The 24,939-nt window shown below is 41.4% G+C and overlaps 1 protein-coding gene across 2 annotated transcripts in view; it reads right to left on the bottom strand.

Annotated features, from left to right (window-relative positions):
- LOC309889431 (ubiquilin-1-like) overlaps positions 1-22,410 on the bottom strand; it is a 30,005-nt gene extending 7,595 nt beyond the window's left edge. For both annotated transcript variants that reach the window (XM_082782268.1, XM_082782269.1), the window contains exons 1-6: positions 22,219-22,410; positions 10,926-11,077; positions 8,504-8,619; positions 7,421-7,683; positions 992-1,150; positions 122-362 (exon numbers count right to left, since the gene is read on the bottom strand). In XM_082782268.1, coding sequence (XP_082638394.1) covers positions 122-362; positions 992-1,150; positions 7,421-7,683; positions 8,504-8,619; positions 10,926-11,077; positions 22,219-22,377 — 1,090 coding nt within the window. In that variant the 5' untranslated portion in view covers positions 22,378-22,410. The remainder of the gene's footprint in view (positions 1-121; positions 363-991; positions 1,151-7,420; positions 7,684-8,503; positions 8,620-10,925; positions 11,078-22,218) is intronic.
- Between the last annotated feature and the right edge of the window lie 2,529 nt (positions 22,411-24,939).

Here is a 24,939-nt window from a genome sequence, read left to right as displayed (position 1 = left end):
CAAATGTTTTGTGAAAATAAATATCAATACAAACTTTAAATCAAAACATCTCTAATAAAGCAATAATTTCAGCAAACTCCTTAATATGTACAAATACATAGAATTGCATTAACAGACACACCTCCTAGTCCAGGTCCCAAATTTGGTATGGCTGAGCTCTGTCTCATACTTGCAGAGGTGCTATTTCCAATGTTACTACCGCCACTGCTCTCACCACTGGTGCTGGCAGTTGTGGAACTCTGAGAGCTGGACTGAGGAGCCCAGGGATTTGGTAAAGGATCTCTATTTTCTGTACGAGATGGCTGAATGTCCCCTCCAGATGATACATTGCTTACTAAGGAAGCAAATGGGTTACCTCCAAACTACAGAGAAAGGAGAAACAAACATATAATCTATTAAAGTCACCTACTTGTAATACTGCTAGAAACAGCAAGTTACCTTTCCAAAATTACATATGAAAACAAATGTTGATGGCTCTTGATCAACTATACTCACCATCCTAAAATAAGCCAGTGTAAATATTCTGAAAAAATGCCAACATAGAAAGAGATATCAACTCCAGCAAAAAAGTTAAATCACACTTCATTTTAAAAGCAGCATTGTTACTATGTTAGTACTTAGATCACAGCAAGATTATATCTTGCATAGTGGTTTCCAACTTGGAAATTTGTTTCTAAGCCTTTTTCTTCCTATCTTAAGTTGCAAGTTACTAAACACACCCTTCATAGACCTCAGAATTTTATAATTCCAAGAATTAAAAATAAAAAATAAATTTAGAATATTTAACAAAAATGTATTAACGGTAAAATAGCTTCTCAAACACAAAAAACAATCTTTGTTCTTTCAAGCTTAAAGAGCATAGGAACAGGCTATGCAGTGGCTTCAAGAAATTAAGTTTTGTCAAGTACACATTTGAGAAGTTACATTATTTACCATCTTTCATTAAAAAAAAAATAAAAATCCTTCAATGGTCCTTGCAATCATTTCTCACCTGTTCCTGTGCTGCATTCAACATTGGCTCTTGAATATCCGTGTACATACGTCGCAAGGCATTGTAGCCACCTGGTATACTTTCGAGGTTACTCAAGGCTCGGTCTTGATTTCGCATCATTTCCTGCATCATTGCAGGGTTTCTAGCAAGTTCTAGTGTCTAAGGAAGTAGAACATTTAACTTGTATCAATACAAGAAAATTCATTCTTTTGTGTTTTAACCCTGGAAGGCAGCTAAGCACCACATAGCTGCTCACTCACTTCCCCCCTGCAGCAGGATAGAGGGGAACAGAATCTGAAGTGCAAAAGTTAAAAAAAACAAAACAAAACAAACAAACAAACAAAAAACTTGTGGGTTGAGATAAAGACAATTTAATAAGTTAAAAACAAAACAAACAAACAGAGCCAAAGGGAAAAAACAAACAAAGAAGTAACGTGCAATGCAATTGCTCACCACCAGCCAACTGATGCCACACCCCAAGCAACAGAAGCCCCCTCCGGCCAACTCCCCCCAGTTGAGCATGATGTCATATGGTATGGAATATCTCTTTGGCCAGTTTGGGTCACCTGTCCTGGTTGCATTTCCCTCACAGCTTCTTGTGCACCCCTGGCCTACTCACTAGCATGTAGTTTGAGAAACAGAACTGAGCTTGACTCTGTGAAATTGCTGCTCAGCAACAGCTAAAACACTGGTGTGTTATCAGCTCTGTTTTCATATAATCACAGAATGGTTTGGGTTGGAAGGGACCTTTAAGATCTAGTTCCAACCCACCTGCCGTGGGCAGGGACACCTCCCACTAGACCAGGCATCTCAAAGCCCCATCCAAACTGGCCGTGAACACTTCCAGTGATGGGGCATCCACAACTTCTCTAGGCAACCTGTTCCAATACCTCATCCACCCTCACAGCAAAGAGCTTCTTCCTAACATCTAATTTAAATCTACCCTTTTTTAGTTTAAAGCCATTACTTCTTGTCCTATCACTACACTCCCTGACAAAGAAGCCCTCCCCAGCTTTCCTATAGACCCCCTTTAGGTATTGGAAGGTTTTTGTAAGGTCTCCCTGGAGCCTTCTGTTCTCCAGGCTGAACAACCCCAGCTCCTTCAGCCCATCTTCGTAGGAGAGGTGTTCTCGCCCCTTGATCATCTTTATGATCCTCCTCTGGAGTCATTCTAATACTTCCGTGTCCTTCTTGTGCTGGAGGTCCCAGAGCTGAGCACAGTACTCCAGGTGGGGTCTCACGAGAGCAGAGTAGAGGAGAATCACCTCCCTCAACTTGATGGCCACGCTTATTTTGATGAAGCCCAGGATACGGCTGGCTTTCTGGGCCCACAAGCACACATTGCCAGTTCATGTTGAGCTTCTCATCCACCAGCACCCCCAGGTCCTTTTTCGCAGGGTTGTTCTCAATCCACTCATTGCCTGTCGTGGTCTCGTAAGTAAAACCACAGGGTGGCACGGGGTGAGTACCCACCATATCGTCTTCCTTGTGTGGATGAACGCCTACCCCTGATAGCTGAGACACTGCTCTGTACAGGTATGGAGGAGAATAATCTCTCTTCAAGTTGGTGAACCTTTTCAGAAAGTTTCTCCACAGTGTTCTTTTGGTCGGTGGACACTGGTTGGTTCAGGTGGGGAGGATGATAGATTCTCTTCCAGTTGGTGAACCTTTTCAGAAAGTTTCTCCACAGCTGAGACGCAGGCCTGTAAGGAAGAGGAGAGACTTTCTTCGTACTGCCGGAGTTGTTTAGCCACTTCATCCACTGTGGGTTCCTCATCCTCTTTCCAGGCCATTATTGCCAATGAGCTGGCATATGATGATGGTGCACTCCGTACAAACTTCCGCCACATGGGTCGTGTACACCTGACTTCATCTGGATCTTTGGATGTTTGTCTGAGGTCTGGATCCTCATAAATCACTTCCCGTACGGCTAATTCCCTCAGGTACTGGATTCCCTTCTCCATAGTGGTCCACTTGCCTGGTAGACATAAAAGTTCTTCCTTGAAGGGATACCTTTCCCTCACAGCTGAGAGGAGACGCCTCCAGAGGCTGTGAGATTGTGCTCCATCTGCAATTGCTTTGTCAATGCCTGCGTCTCTAGCAAGGGATCCCAGTCGCTTGGCTTCCCTGCCCTCTAATTCCACACAATTGGCTCCAGCGTCCCAGCATCGGAGCAGCCAGGTGACAAGCTGCTCACCTATACAGCGACCAAAATCTTTTCGCACATCTCGTAACTCACGCTCATTTAGGCTTCGGGTAGTTACTGTTGATTTTTCGGCATCCTCATCTTCCTCCTCCTGAACCCTTGATGGCCCAGCGTCGTCGTCGTCTCCGTCGTCTCTATACCTAGATTTGGCAGAAGACTCTCTGCGTTCTAAACGACCTGAATCTCTATACCATTTTTTCACCTTCTCTACAGGGGCAGCTTGCATTGCTACTGCTCGTTTCTCTGACCTTGTTACAGGGTCTGCCACAGAGGTTGGAATACCCTCCGCAGGGTCAACTTGCACTGCTACTGCTCGTTTCTCTGACCTTGTTACAGGGTCTGCCACAGAGGTTGGAATACCCTCTGCAGGGTCAACTTGCACTGCTACAGCTCTTTTCTCTGACCCAGCCACAGGAGCTGGAGCGGCTGCAGGAACCGGGACTGGAGCGGCTGCAGGAACCGGGACTGGAGCGGCTGCAGAGTCCACCGTAGGGGTCACAGTGGCCGTTGGATCTGTCACAGGGCTTGGCGTGGCCACAGGGTCTGTCACTAAGTTGATAGCAGTATCAATGGCAGCTCGATAGGCATGAGCCAGGCCCCAGCATGTTACAATGATTTGTGTTACTTTGGAACTGCCAGAATCATGACACCTTTTTCTCAAGCATTCTGCCAGTTTTTGAGGATTTTGCAGTTGTTCAGGGGTGAATTTCCAAAACACTGGGGGTGCCAACTGCTCTAGATGCCTGCCCATATCCTCCCATACTCCCTGCCACCCACAACTATACTGCCTCCGGGCAGATCTCCGGATGAGCTTCCTAAGTAGTTGTTTAACTTTAAGCAGAACCTGAAGTGCATTCAGGAGGCAGAACAACAAGACTATGCTGGTCTGAGTATCCCAAGGATATTCAATATCTTGGAGAGCTATTGTAGCAAGCTCGGAGGGTAAGAGGGTGGTGAAGGAGGAAGGCATAGTGATCCAGGAGGATACAGGGGTGGTGAAGGAGAAAGGGAGAGTAATCAAGTAAGAAAAAATATCTTCCCCTTTCCCCTCCACAGATTGACTCCCTAACGGAAAAAAACAATAGGTGTAATTGCTAATAGTTTCCAAGATACAGTTTCCAAAATACAGAGTCGACGATGTTACTGAGTACAAATACCAAGTTAGAGTCATGACCAGATATCTCATCGTCTCATAAGCCATTGCTACAACACTCAGTACCATAATGATCTGAAACCAGGGCCCGGAGAGGATAAACAACATGACAGAGAGCAAATACGGAAAATAATGTACTATAATACTCAATTTGGAAAACAGGCGCAGCAGAGTTGAGATTAAAGCAATCAGCATTATGACAAGTGACTATTAAGCAGGTCTAATACTTACACCAATTTTAGTTTAACACACTCTGGTCAGATCTGCCGTTATCTCAACCTTTCGGGCCCCACGTTGGGCGCCAAAAAGACTGTCGTGGTTTAACCCGGCTGGCAGCTAAATACCACGCAGCCGTTCGCTCACCCTCCCCCCTCCCTCTCTGGGACGGGGGAGAGAAATGGAAAGTGAAGCCCGTGAGTTGAGATAAAGACAGTTTAATAAGACAGGAAAATAATAATAACAAAATAATAATAACAATAATAACAATAATGTTACAATGGTGATAATAGGAAAATAATAATAATATGTACAAACAAGTGATGCACAATGCAATTGCTCACCACCCGCTGACCGATGCCCAGCCTAACCCCGAGCAGTCCGGCCCCCTCCCCCCGGCTAGCCACCCCTATATATTGTTCAGCATGACGTCAGATGGTATGGAATACCCCTTTGGCTAGTTTGGGTCACCTGTCCTGGGTCTGTCCCCTCCCAGCTCTTACTGCACCCCCAGCCTGCCTGTTGGCAGGACAGAGCGAAAGGCTGAGGTGTCCTTGGCTTGGTATAAGCACTGCTCTGCAACAATTAAAACATCGGGGTGTTATCAGCACTCTTCTCATCCTAAGCCAAAACACAGCATTCCACCAGCTACTAGGAAGAAAATTAATTCTGTTCTAACTGAAACCAGGACATTGCCCAACCTCTATTTGTGCTTGGTATTGACCCAGCCCAGATGCAGGACCTCACACTTGGCCTTGTTGAACTCCATGATGTTTGCACAGGTCCGCCTCTCAAGCCCGCCAAGGTCCCTCTGGATGGCATCCCTTCCCTCCAGAATGTCAACTGCACCACACAGCTTGGTGTCATCGGCAAAGTTGCTAAGGGTACACTCAATTCCACTGTCCATTGTCACCAAAGATGTTAAACAGTGCCAGACCCAACACTGACCCCTGAGGGACACCATTCATTACTGATCTCCACCGGGACACTGAACCACTGACCACAACTGTTTGAGTGCGACCATCCAGCCAATTCCTTACACTTCAAGTGGTCCATCCATCAAATCCATGTCTCTCCAATTCAGAGACAAGGATATCATGGGGGACAGTGTCAAATGCTTTGCACAAGTCCAGGTAGACAATGTCAGTTGCTCTTCCCCTATCTACCAATGCTGTAACTCCACTGTAGGAAGCCACCAGATTTGTCTGGCACCATCTTCCCTTAGTGAAGCCATGTTGGCTGTTACCAATCATCTCCCTGCTTTCCACATGCCTTAGCATAGTTTCCATACGGATCTGCTCCACGATTTTGCAAGGCACAGAGGTGAGACTGACTGGCCTGTAGTTCCCCGGGTCTTCCTTTTTTTCCCCCTTTTTAAAAATGGGGGTTTCCCCTCTTCCAATTTATTGGACTGCCACAACTTCTCACATATGACGGATAGTGTCTTAGCAACTACATCCGCCAATTCCCTCAGGACCCATGGATGCATCTCATCAAGTCCCATGGACTTGTGCACCTTTAATTTCCTTTAAAAAAATTCATTACAAATCCAAAACATAACACCATGCAAGCTACTATGAAGAAAATTAACTCTATCCCAGCCAAATCCAGCACACATTCTAAAGTGGAGACATCAGCATTTAACAGTATGTCAGTTACTAATTTCTAACTGTTTCAAATTAGGATTGAAGCCAAAACCAGATGTCATCTTAGCGGGAGTCAGTGGTATTTGATATTTAGTCAAACTTCTGTTACAGCTACCAGTATGCTAGTTGAGTCAGAGAGCATTGAAAAAAAGCAGGGAAAAAAACTTGAATGTACCATCCTGTTCTTCTCTCTTCTCTGTTTGAGCACAATATACTCTTACCATTTCTAACTTCGGTACAGCATTCATCTTATAACATTGTGAGAAAATAAGTTGTGTTTTTGCAGTAGAGAATTATTTTTCTGTATTCCAAGGTAGTTGTGTAGTCAGAATAAGGAGAAATGCTAAGTAGATAAGCAGATGGTAGAAGGCCTCACTGTTCTAAAATAAGGTAGAAGGTTGAGAAAAACAGGATGAGCAGCGTGAGAACAGTAAAACAATGAACACAAGTTGTCAAAATATAAGAAAGGAGAAATTAAAGGGTTGAAAAAATAGAAAAATTGTACATATATGGTATAGAGGAGCATTGAGTAGCTTGTGAATCTGTAGTACTCAACCAATGAGGAAAGAGGGGAGGTGATCAGGCATTGGGTAATAGGGAATATAAGGTTATGATTTGTTTAATAAAATTCGCTCCTGATTGACAGGACGCCTGCCATTGCAATCGCGAATAAAATAGCTTCACAGAAGATCCTGCCTGAAGAAAATTGAGATTTTTCTCACAACATGAACCTGATAAAATCAATTCCTTTATTTTCAAAATCCTCCATTTTGTTTCCCGATGCCCTCTGCCACATAAGACATAGCTTACATTACGTGATTTTTAACTGTGTAGTCCCAACTGCTTCTAAATAAACTGGAAATAAGCTTTTATTTTTTTTTTTTGAGAATTATTACTTTTGGTAAACTCACTGTTGGATGAATAACAGAAGATTTCAAGTGTCATCCAATTCTAAACTCAAAAGATATGATTATATGTTTTTTAGCATCTTTCAAAACTATGCTGTAATTCTTCTGAGTTATCAGCCCATTACAGACACAAGCAACTAAAAATAAAAACATTTCCTATAGGAAGTTTGTAAAAGATCACTAACAAGCCTAAATTCTTCAACGATATTTCAGCACTCATCTAAGCATAGCCAATTTTGCTCTTTTGTTCACAGTTACAGTATAATCAAAGTCATGAACTTAATAGTTCTTTCTACATACCTGTCTCATTATATCTGGATTATTTAGCATATGACTGATTTCTGGATTTCTCTGTATCAGTTGCTGCATTTGAGGGTTAGCCATAATTAACTGTCTCATCAGGTCAGGACTTGAAAGCATACTCTGAACAAATGGATTTTCCATTATCTGAACCATCACTTCTGGGTTGGACATCAGTTGTTGTTGCATCTGACTTTGTAGCTCTGAAAAGTTTGATGCATTTAAGCCCAGGCTACTCAGACTTGCCAAACTTCCAAGACCACCTTTAAGAGGAAGGAAAAAATATAATCATAGCTTTCAGTTTCTAGTATACTTCTAAACACATCCAGGTTCTTTCTAAATATGTAAACATATCCCACACTTTAAAATAATGAAAACCAATGGAAATTCCATCTTTGCAATGATGTTAAGGAGTCATCCACAAAGAGGTTACTTCATTACATAACAAGACATCTAAAAACCCAAACCTCACCTGAAATATAAGTTGTTACAAGTCTAACAGCTTTTATTCTACTTTACTATAGCTAAGATACAAGGGATACTTGAGTTTCAGGGCCTTGGGTTATTTCCCAACACTTTCCAATACATTTTTAATAAATCATTTATAGCCTGACCACCAAGAAGGGACAGACCACCAACAGGGATCTCATAATATGATGCATACTTCCTATCCTAAACAAAAAGCAGAGTTCTTTTTGCTGATGTACCAAGAACTAATGAAGTTCTCCTTTGCAGAGCTCAGCACACAAAGTTGTTCCACATTTTTAGGAGGTAATAGTAAATCTGGAAAACTGTTTATTCTAGAGACTAGAAGGAGTTAATTACTTTTACTATCAGAATACATCATCAGTGGCACCTGAAGATGAAACATCACAAGCCTGAAGTTCTGTATATAAAAAATAAGGAAACAACTCCCCTTATAACTTATTGGTAAGAAACCTTTTACAGCCAATACCAAAAATTTTTGTAACTGGTAATATTTATTTATTTATTTAAGCCCTGGAGCTACATTCAAACGTAAACAGGATTATTACCTGAAATCAAGGTACTCAAAATACCCACCATGTTACCTAACATTCTTACCCAAGCCAAAAGAGTTACTATTTGTTGAAGTTGATGTTGAGGTATTACTGCTTGATATTGATGCAGTAGCAGTACTTCCAGTAGCATGCGTTTGTTGAGCTGGGTGATCTTGTGATCTGAGGGAGAGAGAAGTTAAAAAATTACAAGTTGGACAAGTAAGTATTCCTACCTCTTGTCCACTCCTAGCCTATGGGGGGAGGGGGGGCACACGGGACAGAGTGAGAAACAGAAGACAGTGATACCGTGTACTATGTAAGCACTGTTCAGCAAGAGTAAAAATAAGTAAAATTGGTGCATTATCAACACTATTTTGGTCAAAAATCCAAAGCAGCACTACTGCTATGAAGAAAGTTAACTCCATCCCAGCCAGACCCAGTACACAAAATAAACAACGCCATTTAATAGAGAAACAATGTAATGACAAGACAAGGAAAAGGATGAAGCATTGAATACTTTCTCATCAGTCTATATCAGCAAAACTGGCCTTCAGGAATCCCAGGTCCCAGAAACCAGGGGTAAAGGTCAGGAACAAGGAAGATGTACTGTTGGTGGAAAAATGTCAGGTCAGGGAATACTTGAGCAAACTGGACATAAGTCCATGGGGATGCATCCATAAGTGCTGAGGGAGCTGGTAGATGGCATTGCAAGGCTACTGTCAATCATCTTTGATCATTTGTGGTGATTGGGAGAAGTGCCCAAGGACTAGATGAAAGAGATGAACGCAAATGTTGCTCCTATCTTCAAGAAAGGCAAGAAGGAGGACCCAATGGACTACAGGCCAGTCAGCTTCATCTCAATACCTGGGAAGGTGATAGAATAGCTCGTCCTGGAAACCATTTCCAGGCACATGAAAGAGAAAAAAAAATCATCAGGAATAATTAGCATGAATTCACTGAAGTCAAGTCCTGCTTGACCAACTTGATAAGCTTCTGTAATGAAATAACCAGCCCGTAGGATGAGGAAAGAGCAATGGATATTGCCTTCTCGGACTTCAGGAAGGTCTTTGACAATATCTCCCATAAGATCCTCGTAAAGAAGCTGTTGATGGACAGGCAGCAAAGTCAGTTAAAAACTGGCCAAATCACCAGGTCCGGCGGGTTGTTATAAATGGAACCTTGTCTAGTTGGAGGTCAGTAAATAGTGGTGTATCCCAGAGGTAAATACTGGGTCCAGTACTGTTACTGTTCAACATCATCATTAATGATCTGGACCATGGGGTAGACTATGCACTCAGTAAACTCATGGATGATACGAAACCAAAGAGAGCAGCTGATATGCTAAGGGTCATGCTGCCATCTAGAGGGACCAAACATTCTGGAGAATTAGGCTGACACAAACCTCAGGAGTTTTAACAATGGGAAGTTGAAAGTCCTGCACCTGTGGAGGAACAACCCCAGGCACCAGCACATGCTTGGGGACCACCCAGCTGGAAAGCAGCCTGCCAGAAAAGGATCTGGGGGTTCTGATGGACAAGTTGAACACGAGTCTGCAATGTGCCCTTGCTGCTAAGAAGGCTAATGGTATCCTGGGACATATTAAGTGATGCATTGCCAGCAGGTCAAGGGAGGTGATCCTTCCCCTCTACTCAAGGCCAGTGAGGCCACACCTGGAATAGTGCATGGAATTCAGGGTCCCCCAACACACAAGAGACAGAGTTACAGGAAAAAGTCCAGGCTACCAAGCTGATCAAGGGACTGGAAGGGCAGAGAGAGCTGGGACTGTTTAACCTGGAGTAGAAGCAGCTCATGGGGAACAATATCTATAAATACATGAAGGGAGGGTAAAATGAAGAAGACAGAGCCAGGCTCTTTTCAGTGGTGCCCAGCAACAGGATAAGAGACAACAGGTACAAAGTGAAATACACGAGGTTTTGTCTCAATATCAAGAAGCACTTCTTTACTGCGCAGGTGACTGAGCACTGAAACAGGCTGCCCAGAGAGGTTTAGTCTCCCTGCTTAGAGATCTTCAAAAGCCACATGGACATGGTTCTGGGCAACCTGCTCTAGGTGTCCCTGCTTGAGCATGGGAGTTAGACCAGATGACCTCCAGAGGGCCCCTTCCAACCTCAACCATTCTATGATTCTCAGACATCTGTCCTGTCATCACTTTTTCAGAACAGGACTTTCAAAAAATTAAATTGATGGGCATCACCACAGGTATTACCACTTTTTCATCCCGTGCCTAGAATGCCTGCCAATGAATTGTTTCCTCAATCCTTATCTTGTTTTAGGAATCCTTAGCCTCATCCCCACAACCTTACAGAATTTGAGTTGCCTCTCTTGTTCCATAACAAGAGTATTTGTACTGCTTTTGAATGTACTGTAGTCAAATCTAGGTTTGTCCAAAAGAAAGCAATTACACCAATAATTAAGAACATTTTTAATTTCTTAGAGGTAAATAGACCGCTCGTAATTCAGGTTACCTGTTTTGTGTTTTGATGACCAGGTGAACAGTGAGTCCATCATGAATTCCATGCTGAATCAAAGTATCTTGATCTTTTAAAATTTTTCCAGCAAATATCAGAACAAGTTGATCAGTGTGGGACTTGAAACGCTTAGAAATTTCTTCCTTGAACTAAAAAAAAATAAATTATATTGAATACTGAACTATCACATTTTTAATAATTCACAGAACTGTTGCTCACATTTATTATACTAATCCACTTGTGCTATATGTTCTGCTTTACACAACCTAGAAATAATTCAGTAAGTTTTCAGCTTTTTTTTTTGTCCAAAAGAGAAATCAAGTCATTCTTTTTCTGTACAAAGGAAGCCAAGTGTTTCATATCTATAGTACTAACTATATAGATGGCAATAACAAAAATTTGAAGCCACAGTGAAGTCTTTAAGTGGAGCAGTCAAGCACATACCCATAACACAGTTTTATTGGCATATTGAATAATATATATTATCTGTTGCTGGCATAGTGAGGATACAATTTGTCACATTTGTGCTAGCACCAAAAGTAACAGTACCCTTTCTTCTTGAACGTAATATTGCTGCCTCCCATGAATCAGAACTAGTATTCCTTTCTGTACAGTCAAAGGTTACTTCTTTGGGTGAGAGAGTGGAGCCACCAACTCATGACAGCTACATGAAATGTGCTTCCAGCCCAGGGCACGGTGAATAGTCACATATTTAAGCTGACAGCTAAAATCATACCCTCATTAAAACAATGGAACCTGGTAAGCTATTGTATCCCTTCCTGCATTCTTAACCAGGAATATAACCAGGTTATGCTTCAACTGAATTTTGACTGAGATTCACTATTCTGCAGAGAAGTACTCTCATAGAAAAAGTAATTATTTCACAAAACATGAAAAGGCAAATATTCAAGAAAAACATTAAGAAATAACTTGATAAGAAAAACATCACTTTATTCAATGTGACTAGTCAGTAGACTGTTTCTGAAAGGATGTTAGAAACACTCCATAGCCAATAACTTGACTCAGGCGAGGATCTCAGTGAAGTAGTAATTTACTCGCAATTGCAATAGTGGGCACCCCACAAGCAGGGGAGCGCGCCTACTAGTTCCAAAACACAGTTCATATACTTTTTGATGACAGGACCCTCCCCTGTTTCCCCACTGAGTGGGTAATCCAGGTTCACAATCTATCCTATCCGATGCTTCACAGACAATGCATGGCCTTCAGTTGCCGGCCTGTTAAATTTCAAATTCCTTTTGACTTTTTCACTGTTTGAAGTGGTAATGTTTCTTCACTTATCTGACTTGACACCGTGATTTTGTGATTTTCACCTAATTGCTCTAAGGAGTCTGGTGGTCTGCATTTTACAAAGTTGTCTGCTAAGCTTTCTTATCACTGTAAGCATATCTCAATACCACATTCCTTTCCTCTAAACAATGTAACTCTGCAAAAACAACATTTCTATTCCCATGTTAGGCAGTTAGGAAACCCTCCTGAAGTTCAACATATTTAACATTTTAAAATTAGTAAGGTAAACGTTATTTTAAAAGAATCTCATTTCAAACACCCTAGTGAGCTCCTGTGGTGGTTTACTCAGCTGGGCAGCTGAGCTACACCACAACCGCTCTCTCTCTCCCCCTCCTCAAAGGGAAAGGGGGAGAAAATATTATGAAAAGGGCTCAAGGGTTGAGACAAGGACGGAGATCGCTCAACAATTACTGTCACAAGCAAAACAGACTCAGCAAAGGAAGATTAGAGGAATTTATTGTCTATTACTAACAAGCTAGAGAAGCAAGAAACAAAGAAAAACTAAAACCACCTTCCCCCCATCCACCCTCTTCAACCTCCTCCCCTCAAGTGGCACAGGGGAACGGGGGCTGCAGTCAGTCTATAGTACTTCACCTCCGCCACTCCTTCACGGTCACTCTCTTCCCCTGCTCCAACATGGGATCCCTCCCATGGGATGCCGTCCTTCATGAACTGATCCTGCATGGACTTCCCACTGGCAGCAGCTCTTCAAGAACTGCTCCAAATATGGGTCTGTACCATTGGGTACACCACGGGCTGCAGGGGGACAGCCTGCTCCACCATGGTCCTCTCCGCAGGCTGCAGGGGAACTTCAGCTCCGGCACCTGGAACACCTCCTCCCCATCCTTTTTCACTGACCTTGATGTCTGCAGGGCTGTTCCTCACTCCTCACTCTCCCAGCTGCTGCTGCGCAGCAGTTCCCTCCCCCCCCCCCCCCCCCTTAAATCTGCTCTCACAGAGGTGTAGCTCGACTCTGGCCAGTGACGGGTCCCTTTGGAGCTGGCTGAATTTGGCCCTTTCTCTAACATGGGGCAACTTCTGGATTGTACTCACAGAGGCCACCCCTGCAGCCCCCTGCTACCAAAACGTTGCCACACAAACCCAGTACAGCTCCCATACAGGAACCCCAAATATTAACCTTGCAATGATTTATTATTAAATCATTATCTTATAACAGGAAGGACTAACAAAGGAAAACCCCACTGTATTATACTCTGAAGGCAAGTCCCTAATTGAAAGGATTTATAGTGTAGGAGGAGATGAGAGATACCAAAATAACGCGTCTAAGACACAAGAGGTAAGAAGTCTGTGCCTGGGTAGCAGGTAGCACTCAGTCAGAAGTCTGATCACACAATTCCAGTTCTTAGAGAAACATCTAAGTTAACCTTTACATTGGTAATTGTTATATATGGAGTGGTAATTCCTGTCAAGAAAATGGCTGATATTAATAAAGAAGGTGGAGATTTGGGAATGTGGCCATGGGGGTTGGAAAACCCCATGACTGAGATAACATTAGACTCTTAACAATGAGGCCATCAGGAATATAAAAGAGTTTAGAGGGAACAAAGAAGGGTGATTCAGGAGACTCCATGCAGTCTCTGGTTTCTTGTTCTCCAGCCGTTAAGGCATGGATGTTTCTGGGTGTTTGCTGTTGTTGTTACATTCAACGTTGTCTGACCAATGAAAAGTTGTTTTGAAAAGAACTGCTGTGGAGAGAAGGGTATAAGAGGGGAAACTGCCCTCAAGATTTAAAAAAAAAAAAAACAAAACAAAACAAAAAAAAAACTTTATCGAAGTTACATCGATAAAGAAGCAGGAAAAAGAAAGTGAAGAGGAACAGGCTAGGAGAATGGAGACCACGACGGGAACAGGCACTTTGATTGCCTCATGAAGATGGGTTTGGACAGACTCAGCAAACTGCTCAGAGAAGCTCGCACAGAAAGTCGCTGGAAACAGGCGCAGTGGAGCTGGAGAGAAGCGGACCCGTGCACAGAACTGCCTCTCACTGGTAAGCAGTTGCGCATTATGGGGAATCATACGTCCTTAGGAACAAAGACTGTCCTGGTAGCCTTACAGCTTATTCTCCTTCTTAACAATTGGACAGTTTATGAGCCTGAAATATGGGACCAAATTGAGGTCAAGGTGTGGGACTCTGCAACTAAAAACGACAATGTTGCAGTGGGATTGCTCGACACCTGGTGAGCAATCTCTGAGGCCTTAAAGAACCATGTGGGAGGACCACAGTCAGGAACGTGTGGTTTGCCAGAGAGTGAGGGAACTGCGGGCTCCTTTACTGATCCAACTGCTACGCCATCGCCATCGGCCTCTGCTGCTACAGCTATCGAACGCTTTTGCTGTTACGCCCCCTGCTGACCTGAACGTGCTTTTTGACCCAGGCCTATTGGCCTTGAAAAGTAAATGGATATGCTTTTCTTCAATCTGGGAAGAATGGGATACATAAGGCCTGAAGACTGAGTTGCTTGACAACTTAAAGCGAGACATATTGTTCAAAAGGAATGGAAAAATGGAGACTGTTAAGTCATGGAACTGAAAGGATTGTTTGTTACCTTTCCTGATTGTACATATGTATAGGCATACTTGGGTTTAGTATGTAAAGCAACGTTCTGTATATTTAGAATGTTTGATGTTCGTGTGTGCGTGTTGGTGGAGTGTAGACTCCTTGCACACCCAGCGCTGTTTACTTGCCTTTTATACCTTTTAGAAATATTTGTTTTATAAATATTACAAAATTCAGATTGAGTTGAGACCTCATTTATAACAGTAATATTTAGGCTTGCAAGCCTATTCTAGGAAGTCATTTAATCTATTCCTGCCTGAAGTGGGTTACTCACCTAAATTATTCTGACATGTTTATCTAATCTGTTCTAAGAGGTCCCCAGTGACAGAGACTCCATAGTTTTCTTCTAAGAAATCTGTTTCAGTGCTTCACTATCCTATTTCTTCATTGTCCTGTCCACCACGGACAATTGTTTTTCTCCTCAGAATAAAAGGTTGCAGTAAGGCTAATATTTCCTTGAGGGTTGTTTTCTTATCAAATCACTCCCATCACTCTAGATTTTTAAATCCAACCATATTTTCCTGTAATGTAGGAATCAAAACTGGCAACAATAATCCATATGAATTCTTATCCCTACTTCAAACCAAAGGAATCTACACCTTGAAAGCTATTATTATAATTTGTAAGTAAAAAGTGAAAAAAATCCATATGGGGAAAACACAGTGTTGATTCATTTAACAGCTAACTATAATCTCTAGGTCTTTTTCTGCAGAGAAATTGTGTAGGCAGTTGCTTCCCATTCTGCATTTTTTTGGTTAACTATTCTTAAGAATACACATTCCACTGTGACATTAAAAACAGCATAAATCCTAATAATCTGATACAGAGATAACACAAGAATAAAGAACTACCATACTGTGCCAGATCAAAAAGTAACATAGTTTATCCAAACTTGTTTACTATCAACAACTTAATTGCCATCAGATTGCCAATGCTGTAGTATAATCAACGTCCACACTATTTCAACTCCTAAACATTGTTGCACATTTTTAAAAATAGATATTTATCCATGAGGTCAAGGAAACAAGACACTTATCATAGAGCCTATCCACACTAAATGTTACCAATATACAGGTATCAAAGCATATTAACACTTCCCTTTCTCTAGTAACGTGCAGCCACCTGTAGAAACAGTACTACAGTAAGAAATGAATGCGTCTGTGTACCTTGACCACAAAAACAAACCAAAACACTCCTATAACTATATATGCAAATGATCCATATGTGCAAGGGATCTCTTTCCAGCCAGTATAATGACTATTGTGAATGCTGAGCTACAGTTTTGTATAATTGAATCATATCTACATTAAAAGCCCAACAGAACTGCAAAACAGCGTCAGGTCTCTTCATCAGTACCACTTGCATTCAGCACAACCTCTCGGCTTCTGAAAGGGAAGATATGAACAAAAACCACCCGTTTTATGTTTCATCCACAACAGAAGACCATATAAAAATCTAGGTTACCATCTAAAATATTTTGCAAATGAATCTCCTGATTATTGTTAGCAAAGATACAATCAATAACAGATCAACACATCTATAGCAAGCTTTTTGCTGAAGGAAGAGTGCAGGAATTGGCAGGAGTTGGACTTGATGATCCTTACTGGTCCCTTCCAACTCAGGATATTCTATGATCTGTGTATCTGTACAAATAAAATCCTGAAAAACATTTTCAATACAAGTTGGTTTTCCCGTGTTTGTTTTTGTTTGTTTGTTTGTTTTTTGGTTGAAAGTTGAAGTGCCTTGCCTGGATTACCATTTTACTTTTTTTTTTTTTTTTAATTTAAAACATTTAGAGTTAACAGAAACAAATTTTATTTTTACAGGACAGAATAATTTTTCACCTTGAGAATGTTTTTAGTAGCACTCAAACAGTTTTGTTTACACTCTCAATGACTTCCATGCCAAATATCTTCAAATCCACAAAACCCAATACTCTAACAAAACTCTGCTCTTTTGTTCAACAGCAACAGAAGAGAGCAAGCTCCACAAATTAAGTTAGAACTTATTACACCTGCTCAACTTGATCATCTGTGAAGGTTTTGACAAGCTTAGGTGATGCACTCTATTGATGCTCAGTTCTGAGAAAAAAAAAAGTAGAGAGAATTCAACTTGCACTCTCATAGTTCAGCTAGTTTTAGCAAACATTTTGTCACTGAATAAAGCCAACGTCTTTTCATACACATTAAGTATAACAGCTGACTAAAAAGGAGACTATTTCGTACAGCTATTTTGCAGAACAGATCCATTCTTCAAACATTAACTTAAATATCTGATATTTTTTTTATGGATATAAAGGTCCTATCTTTTTTACAGGACCTTCCTAGGCCAAATTATCCTAATAAAAAAAAAAAAAAAAAAAAAAAAAAAAAAAAAAAAGGCTTAAAACCCAAACTGTCATCTTTTGATGTTACTGCTATATGATTCAAAAGCTTTCTGCTGACCCACAGTATGCTATGATAGCTCCTGTTTTTGATGGCATTAGTGCCCATTCACATGACAAAATGCTGTTAAAGAAAATGAATTATGAGATTTTTTCTCAATTTCTCTCAACCTTGGTTTAATATGATACACTTCAAAATCAGATTACATTAGGCCAAGAGTCCCCATAGAATTAAACATCCAACTTCCACTGAAAACAACGTAAAGCAGGCCTCTAAAACTGTGACTGCTTTGAAAACAGAGTTATAACCTTTATCTAGATGACAATAAAAAAAAAACAGTGAAGTTGCTGACTCTTCCCAAACCAAACTCTCTTTTGAGCACAGTGCTGGAAACATTAAAGCAAAGGTTTATATCTAGAGGTCAGAACTTCACAGTTCCCACAGTTTCTCAAATCGCCGTTCTATTACAATGTCATTTGAAAAAATAAAATCTCGTTCAGAACTGTTGTTTTAAGTCATAAAATCATAGAATCATACCCTTGATGACTTAAACTTTCAACTATATATTTTAATAGGAATAGCAGTTCACTGATTTATGGATTTAAATGATAGTCTTCGTTCAAATTTTACGCAGAGAATACAACTCTAACCAGATCTCCACTTGTAAATGAACAGAATCCCAACACACTCCATATACATTTATACACAATTTAGTAAGTAAGTTTATTTATAATTCAGTGTAGTACAGAAAGTAGAATTTTCAGGTATATAATTAAAGAATATACTACAAACTGACAATATCTACTACTACTGAAAACTATATTTCTCACTGAAGAAAGATTCCATTAAACGGTTGAAGTTCAATAAAAACAGAGAAAAAACTGAAAAACACTTCCTATGCTTATATGAACGCAACTTGATTTTACTAAGTTTTCCAAATGGACATTACCCTGAAATTTTCAGATAAACATAGAATTCTCTGCAAGAACTGGCAAGTTTCTAAAATTAATATTGCATAGTTGCTATAACCAAACTGTTGGCTTAATAATTAAGGAATATAAAACAAGCTATGTTATTCAGTTTTGGAGTTGCAGCATTCATAAAATGCATAATTTGATATATTGCAGCCTGCATACATGTTGGTGGATGGTAACTCTGAATCAATTACAACAAAATCTTCAACTCTGCAACTGCTGATACGTTCATATTAAAAGATACAGGGTAAAAAGAATAAAAGAAAAGTAAAATTGCTTTTAACATAACCTATTCCAACACCTCAGCACTCAATTCAAGTCACTCACTAAGAAAAGATTCATACATAGAAATGTATGAGTAGCCTGTAACATGACTGCTTTCTCTGTGTCTGAGTTTTACTAAACAGGTATGCTCTTTGCCGAGTTAAGAACTGGATGAATGGTTGGGTCCAGAGAGTGGTGGTGAATGGAGTGAAATCTAGCTGGCAACTGGTCACCAGTGGTCAGTGTTGTGGCCCATCCTCTTTAACATCTTTACTGACGTTTTGGACAAGGGAATTGAGTGCAGCCTCAGTAAAATTGCAGACAACACCAAGTTGGGGGGAAGTATCGATCCACCAGAGGGTAGGAAGGCCCTCCTCCAGAGGGACCTGGACAGGTTGGATCAATGGGCAGAAGCCAATGGGATGAGGTTCAACATGGCTAAGTGCAGGGTCCTGCACTTTGGCCACAACTACTCCATGCAATGCTACAGGCTTGGGGCAGAGTGGCTAGAAAGCAGAGGAAAAGGATCTGGGGATATTGGTCAATGTTCGCCTGAACATGAGCCAGCAGCATGCCCAGGCGGCCAAGAAGGCCAACGGCACCTTGGCTTGCATCAACAATAGCATAGCCAGCAGGACCAGGGAGGTGATCGTCCCCAGTACTCTGCTCTGGTGAGGCTGCACCTCGAGTACTGTGTTCAGCTTTAGGAACTGTGTCCCTCACTACAAGGACACTGAGGCCCTGAAGCATGTCCAGAGAAGGGCTACAAAGCTGGTAAAAGGTCTGGAACACAAGTCCTATGAGGAGCGGCTGAGGGAACTGGGGTTGTTTAGTTTGGGGAAGAGGAGGCTCAGGGGAGACCTTATTGCTTTCTACAACTACCTGAAAGGAAGTTGTGGGGAGAGGGGAGTCAGCCTCTTCTCGCAGATAACCAGCGATAGGGGTAGAGGGAATGGCCTCAAGTTGCTCCAGGGGAGGTTTAAGTTGGAAATTAGGAGACATTCTTTTCCCTCAGAAAGCGTAGTCAGGCATTGGAACAGATTGCCTAGGGAGGTGGTGGAGTCACCATCCTTGGGGGTGTTTAAGGAAAGGTTGGACATTGTACTTAGGGACATGGTTTAGTGGGTGATATTGGTGGTAGATGGATGGTTGGACCAGATGATCTCGGAGGTCTTTTCCGACCTTAATGACTCTATGATTCTAAAAAGACACTTAAGTCAAACCTACTACACAAGGAATCGCACAGACTGTATTGTCATGAATACATAAAGAAAGATAAATAGAGCTAACTGAGCTAAAGTCTCCTATGTATTTCAAATCAGCAGGCTTATAGGTATTCATCCTTACCTATCATGAATACAAGTCTTTATACAGAACAGTGTATGGGCCTCTAAGTTCAGTATCTTACCAAATCAAGTAAGCAAATATTTGGTCCTTATCCTAATACTGAACCAAGCCGTACCACAGAAAATAAAGACAGATGGGTGACACAATCAACTCACCTCCTGCAGTGGCTTTGTACTTGACTTGTGTGTTCATTTCCATTCTAACCTATGCCTGTTCTAGAGGCACAGCAATAACAAATTATGTTGCTGAAGTCTTCAAACAGATGAAAAAATTCATCAACTTTGAGCAGTTGCAAACCTGACTTACAATCAGTGAAGCAACATAAAATACATTTTTTGTAGCCCTAAATTTAGCCTCAATAACCTAAAATATTTACTTTAAAATCTTACGGTTTTGTTCTGGCAGTATCCTGAAATGACTGTAAACAAAAACAAGCTAAGTCACTAAGCCATAATATTAGCTATGGGAATATACAGCAAAATAAAAGTCATTCAGTTGTGTGGAAAAAAAAGTCCTGAACTCACCTGCAAATAGGGCAGACATTGCTGGCTTGCCTATACCAACAAAACAATTCACTTGCTGATCCCAGATGCATTTGAACAAATACTCAATTTGTTTCTTATTTGAGGCTAACATATTTTCTGGGCTAGCTCTAGAAATATCGCATCTATTGTTGATGCTTATTATTAACACATTATTTTGACATTTTAAGAAAAATAGCCAATACTAGTCACACTACAGAGACTGTAAGTCCTGCAATCTTTTGTACTATCTGTAACTTGGTCTGGGAAATGCAAATGGGGGGCCCACAGGGACAAGAGCAGTCTTACTTCTCAGTAATGGAAATTCAACTGCAAGTCTAACCTGTTAATATTACCTCAAATGGATACCAATAAAGTGTTTAAAGTTTAAGATATCTTCATCATCCATAATTGTTTTAAAGCAATACATTATATTAATCATTAATTTTTATGACTGGTTTCAATAAAGAATTACAGTTTTGTTAGCTTAACTATTTCAGTTTTAAGATAACTGTCTACTAGACAAACCTGAAATTACCATTGGGATTCACATTTGAAATAGTCTTATTAAGGTTAGATGCATTACAAAATTTACATCGTAAGTGAATTTGTTTATAACTCCTGCAGTACTCAGTCTTATTGCGATCAAACCACTTTTCAGGACAAATGTGATCCTTAAGTTATATCCAGCATATGGGGTTCTTCTTTGTTTGTTTGTTTTTAAGTAACTACAAAGAATTTTATAACAGCTACATTGATGCTATTCACAAGTCTATGAAGAACAGAGAAGTGAAAAAGGGCCCATTTCAGATTGAGATTGCTGGGAAAACACTAGACAAAATCAAAAGCAGACAACAATTTCATCTTTGGTGGAAAAGCCTAGAAATTAAGCTTACAGAGTAGCAGATACCATGCAATACTGCAGCTGCTAAACTCGTCTTCACTGGTCGTAATCTCACCTATCTGGCAGGTGGAGAGCAGACCAATGAAACTTATGCCTGGAACACTTATAAGCCAAATATTGGTATAAAAATATTTGAATCTTGAACTGCCCCAAGAATAAAAACTTGAAAGAAATACCAGCATTTACTGCACTTTTTCTGTTTTGTAGCCCCCTAAACAAATTAAGTCTTGGTCAATATTCACATGGAAAGCCTCTCCAAAGAAAACATAACTGTTGCAGGAAATAGCATCAATGATTCAGTAGGTGCCACTGTTTCTCTTGAGCCAAAGGCATAACTGGACACTAACTTCCATAAAAACGCAGAACAAAAACCCTAACAATTCAGTTATCAGACCCTAAAAACCAAACAGAGAAGAAGCTGTGCTATTTGTAGTCGAAGTTATATACGGCCTGAATACATGGCTTTTCTAAAACTGAGATGTTTGCCATAGCCTACTCGCTGTTTCTAGTCAGTTTTAGATTTAAAAAAATGTGTTGTCACTATATGCAATCATATACATGACAGTAGTATGTTTTCTACAGTTGCACTAGTTAGCTAACAAACCTCCTACTGTCAAACTGAGTCAGCTCAGCAGGGCAACTCAGAATTTAGAGACGAAGCTACATCCACTTCCCAAGGCCAGCTCTCAGCATTGCAACAGAAAGAAGAGGAGTCGCGGTGGAAACAAAGCAGCAGGTTTCTTCACCACTCCCACTAGCTTCAGTTAGCAGCACACTCCACAAGGCCGGGCCAGCCCCGGTACTCACCCAATAGAGCCGATAAAAACAGTTCGGATAAGCTGGAGCTGCTTTATCATTGCGAAAGGCCCTCTCCACCCTACAATGCGAGAAGTGGAAACCGCAGGCGAAGGCTCTTACCCCGGGCAGGGCAGGGCAGGACTGCACCCCGCCGCCCCTCTCTTCCGCCGCCCCTGCCCGCCCCTCTCTTCCGCCGCCCCTAAGCCTCTCACCTGCTGGACGTTGCTGGTCTCGGGCACAGCAAACTCCTTCTTCTCCTTGGGGGTCTTCACTGTCACTTTGATGATCCGCGGCTCAGCAGCAGTGGAACCCTGAGCAGAGGACTCAGGAGGAGTATGGGCCCCCACAGGGCTCTCCGCGCTCTCCGACATGACGGGTGGGGCCTAACTCGCTCAACCACGAACTTCCAAACGAGTCCTACGCGCCACAGCCTCACTCCCAAAGCGGCGACCAGAAACAACTCAGCTCAGTCGTGGCGCGCAGTGATGACGTTCCAAATCAGGGAAGTTACTAGAAAGGGGAGTTGTCTCCCCAGGCGTAGACTTACCCTCCGCGCGCTTGCGCGCCAAAGGTGGTAGTTTGAAGATTTATTAAATCTTAAAAAGACATTTCTAAGTAGTTCCTTAAGTTTGCTTGGAAGATTAAATTTATTTTCTGATATAGATAAATTATTTCAGTACATTGAAATTCTAAGTAGATATATTAAAAATATTATTAATGTGTTGATGTCATACATATAATTATATTATTGCTTGCATATACTATAATGCACAATGATTTTGTATGAAATAACAAAGTCATGTCGTGTCCTGTATGGCTTTCATTTAAAAAAAAAAAAAAAAAGAGGGAGAAAAACTATATACAGCTTCAGAACCTATATAAAGACAGATCATAAACTGCCTTTTGCTTCTCATACTGCCCTGCCGGTGAGGAGGCTGGGGGTGTACAAGGAGCTGGGAAGGGACAGAACCAGGACAGCTGACTCAAGCTGGCCAAAGGGATGTTTCATACCATATGACATCATGCTCAACCATAAAACTGAGAGAAGTTGGCTGGGGTGGCTGCCACTGATAGGGGTCTGGCTGGGTTTCAATTGGCTGGTGGTGAGCAATTGCATTGTGCATCATTTAGTGTTTTTTTGTTTGTTTGTTTTTTCTTCCCTCACTTTCTTTCTTGTTAAACTGTCTTTATCTCACCCCACAAGTTCTCACACTTTTATCTTTTTTAATTCTTTCCCCTATCCCACTAAGGCGGGGAGAAGTGAGTGAGCAAGCGGCTGTGTGGTGCTTAGCTGCTTGCTAGGTTTCTTCCTTATTCTCTTCTCTGTTTCTTTCTTTTCTACTTCTGTGTTCTCTGATGACTGCGCAGGTAACTAATAGGGATTTGCTATTCCATTTTAAGTCAGGCATCTCCTATTTGTTCTCTGTTCTCCCTTTAACAACTATTTCAATATAAAATCTCAGGATTTAGTACTACATTCGGTGCTGCACAAATTGTGCACTTTCATGGCCATATCACATTTACTGACAGTATACACAGGGCAAAAAAATTTGAATTTTGTTGCAGTACAAGATGAACTATTTACTACTGAGCATGCTCTGAGGCAGGACATGGCATTTTTCAGAGCTAAAAAGTAGAAAAGATCTTTTTACATGGTAGTTGCATGTGCTAGCTTCTGCATTTTGCAACTAAAACTCATGTATATACACACAATGAAAATAAAAATATACAGATGTGCTATAAAGGGAAAAGAAATAATGACTATTGACATTGGTTAGATTCAGATTCAGCTGCAGTAAAATGGCTTTGCGTGAGCTGCTGCATTTTTAGATTTGGTTTCTTGAAGCTTTCACCAGTTGCATACTACTACGTTTGCATCAGAATCATAGAATGGCTTGGGTTGAAAAGGACCTTAAAGACCATATAGTTCCAACCCCCAATCTTGATAGTCAGCAGAACAGGGACCAGGACAGGAACAGGGACATTGATTGCCTCATGAAGATAGGTTCGGCCAAACTCAGCAAACCGCTCAAAGAAGCTCGTATAGAAAGTCGCTGGAAATAGGTGCCGTGACTTGTGGAAAATGGACTCCACAATCAGTAAGATTGTAAAGTAGGTATGTTTATTTATCACTGGGAAGCACCACGGGGGGGTAGTCCCTCCAAAGTCGTGCGCACCTGATGTGGCAACTTGCTTTGGTTATATGCAGCAAAGAGTTACATATGCATGAAGTTTCACACTATACCTATACATATTCATAACCTGTCCCCGCTTCATATTAAAATTAGTTCCAAGGAGTCATTTCCATAAACTCCTCCCCTCTGTGCTTGCGCAGTGTCTCCTGGTGGTGGTCGTCAGGGGTCGTGGGGATGAAGATTGATGACTCTTCCTCGTCACCGCTAGTTGACCTCTTGTCTCTGCACAGACTCAGTTGCTCCTTGGCCCTTGTCCATCTGCAGGACCAGTTTCTGCCAGTTTGAGATAGGCTCACACTCTTATCAAGAGACTGACCTTGGTAAAGGGGCCCAAGGCTTCTTGCTTTAATTAATTTGCACCATCCTAGTTTCATGCTGTCAGCACTCTATCTCTACTTGATAAGATTCCCTTAACTCCCTCTCTCAGTTCCCCCTTTTCTAAAAGTTAGTAAATTCTTTTCTAAAAGGTTAGTGAGTTATTGTATTCTCCTAACTCCCTCTCTCAACCGGAGCTGGAAAGAAGCTCAAGCTGAGAGAAGCAGACCCACGCACACAACTGCCCCTCGCTGGCCGAAGGTAAGCAGTTGCGCATTATGGGGAATCATACGTCCTTACAAACAAAGACTGTCCTGGTAACTTTACAGCTTATTCCCTTTATTAACAATCAGTTTATGATCCTGACCAAATTGAGGTCCAGGTGTGGGACTCTGCTACTAAAAACGACAAGGTTGCAGTGGG

This window comes from Aythya marila (assembly GCF_965140915.1).
Source record: "Aythya marila genome assembly, chromosome: W".
In the NCBI taxonomy this organism is placed as follows: domain Eukaryota; kingdom Metazoa; phylum Chordata; class Aves; order Anseriformes; family Anatidae; genus Aythya; species Aythya marila.
This window is presented reverse-complemented; position numbering and strand designations above follow the sequence as displayed.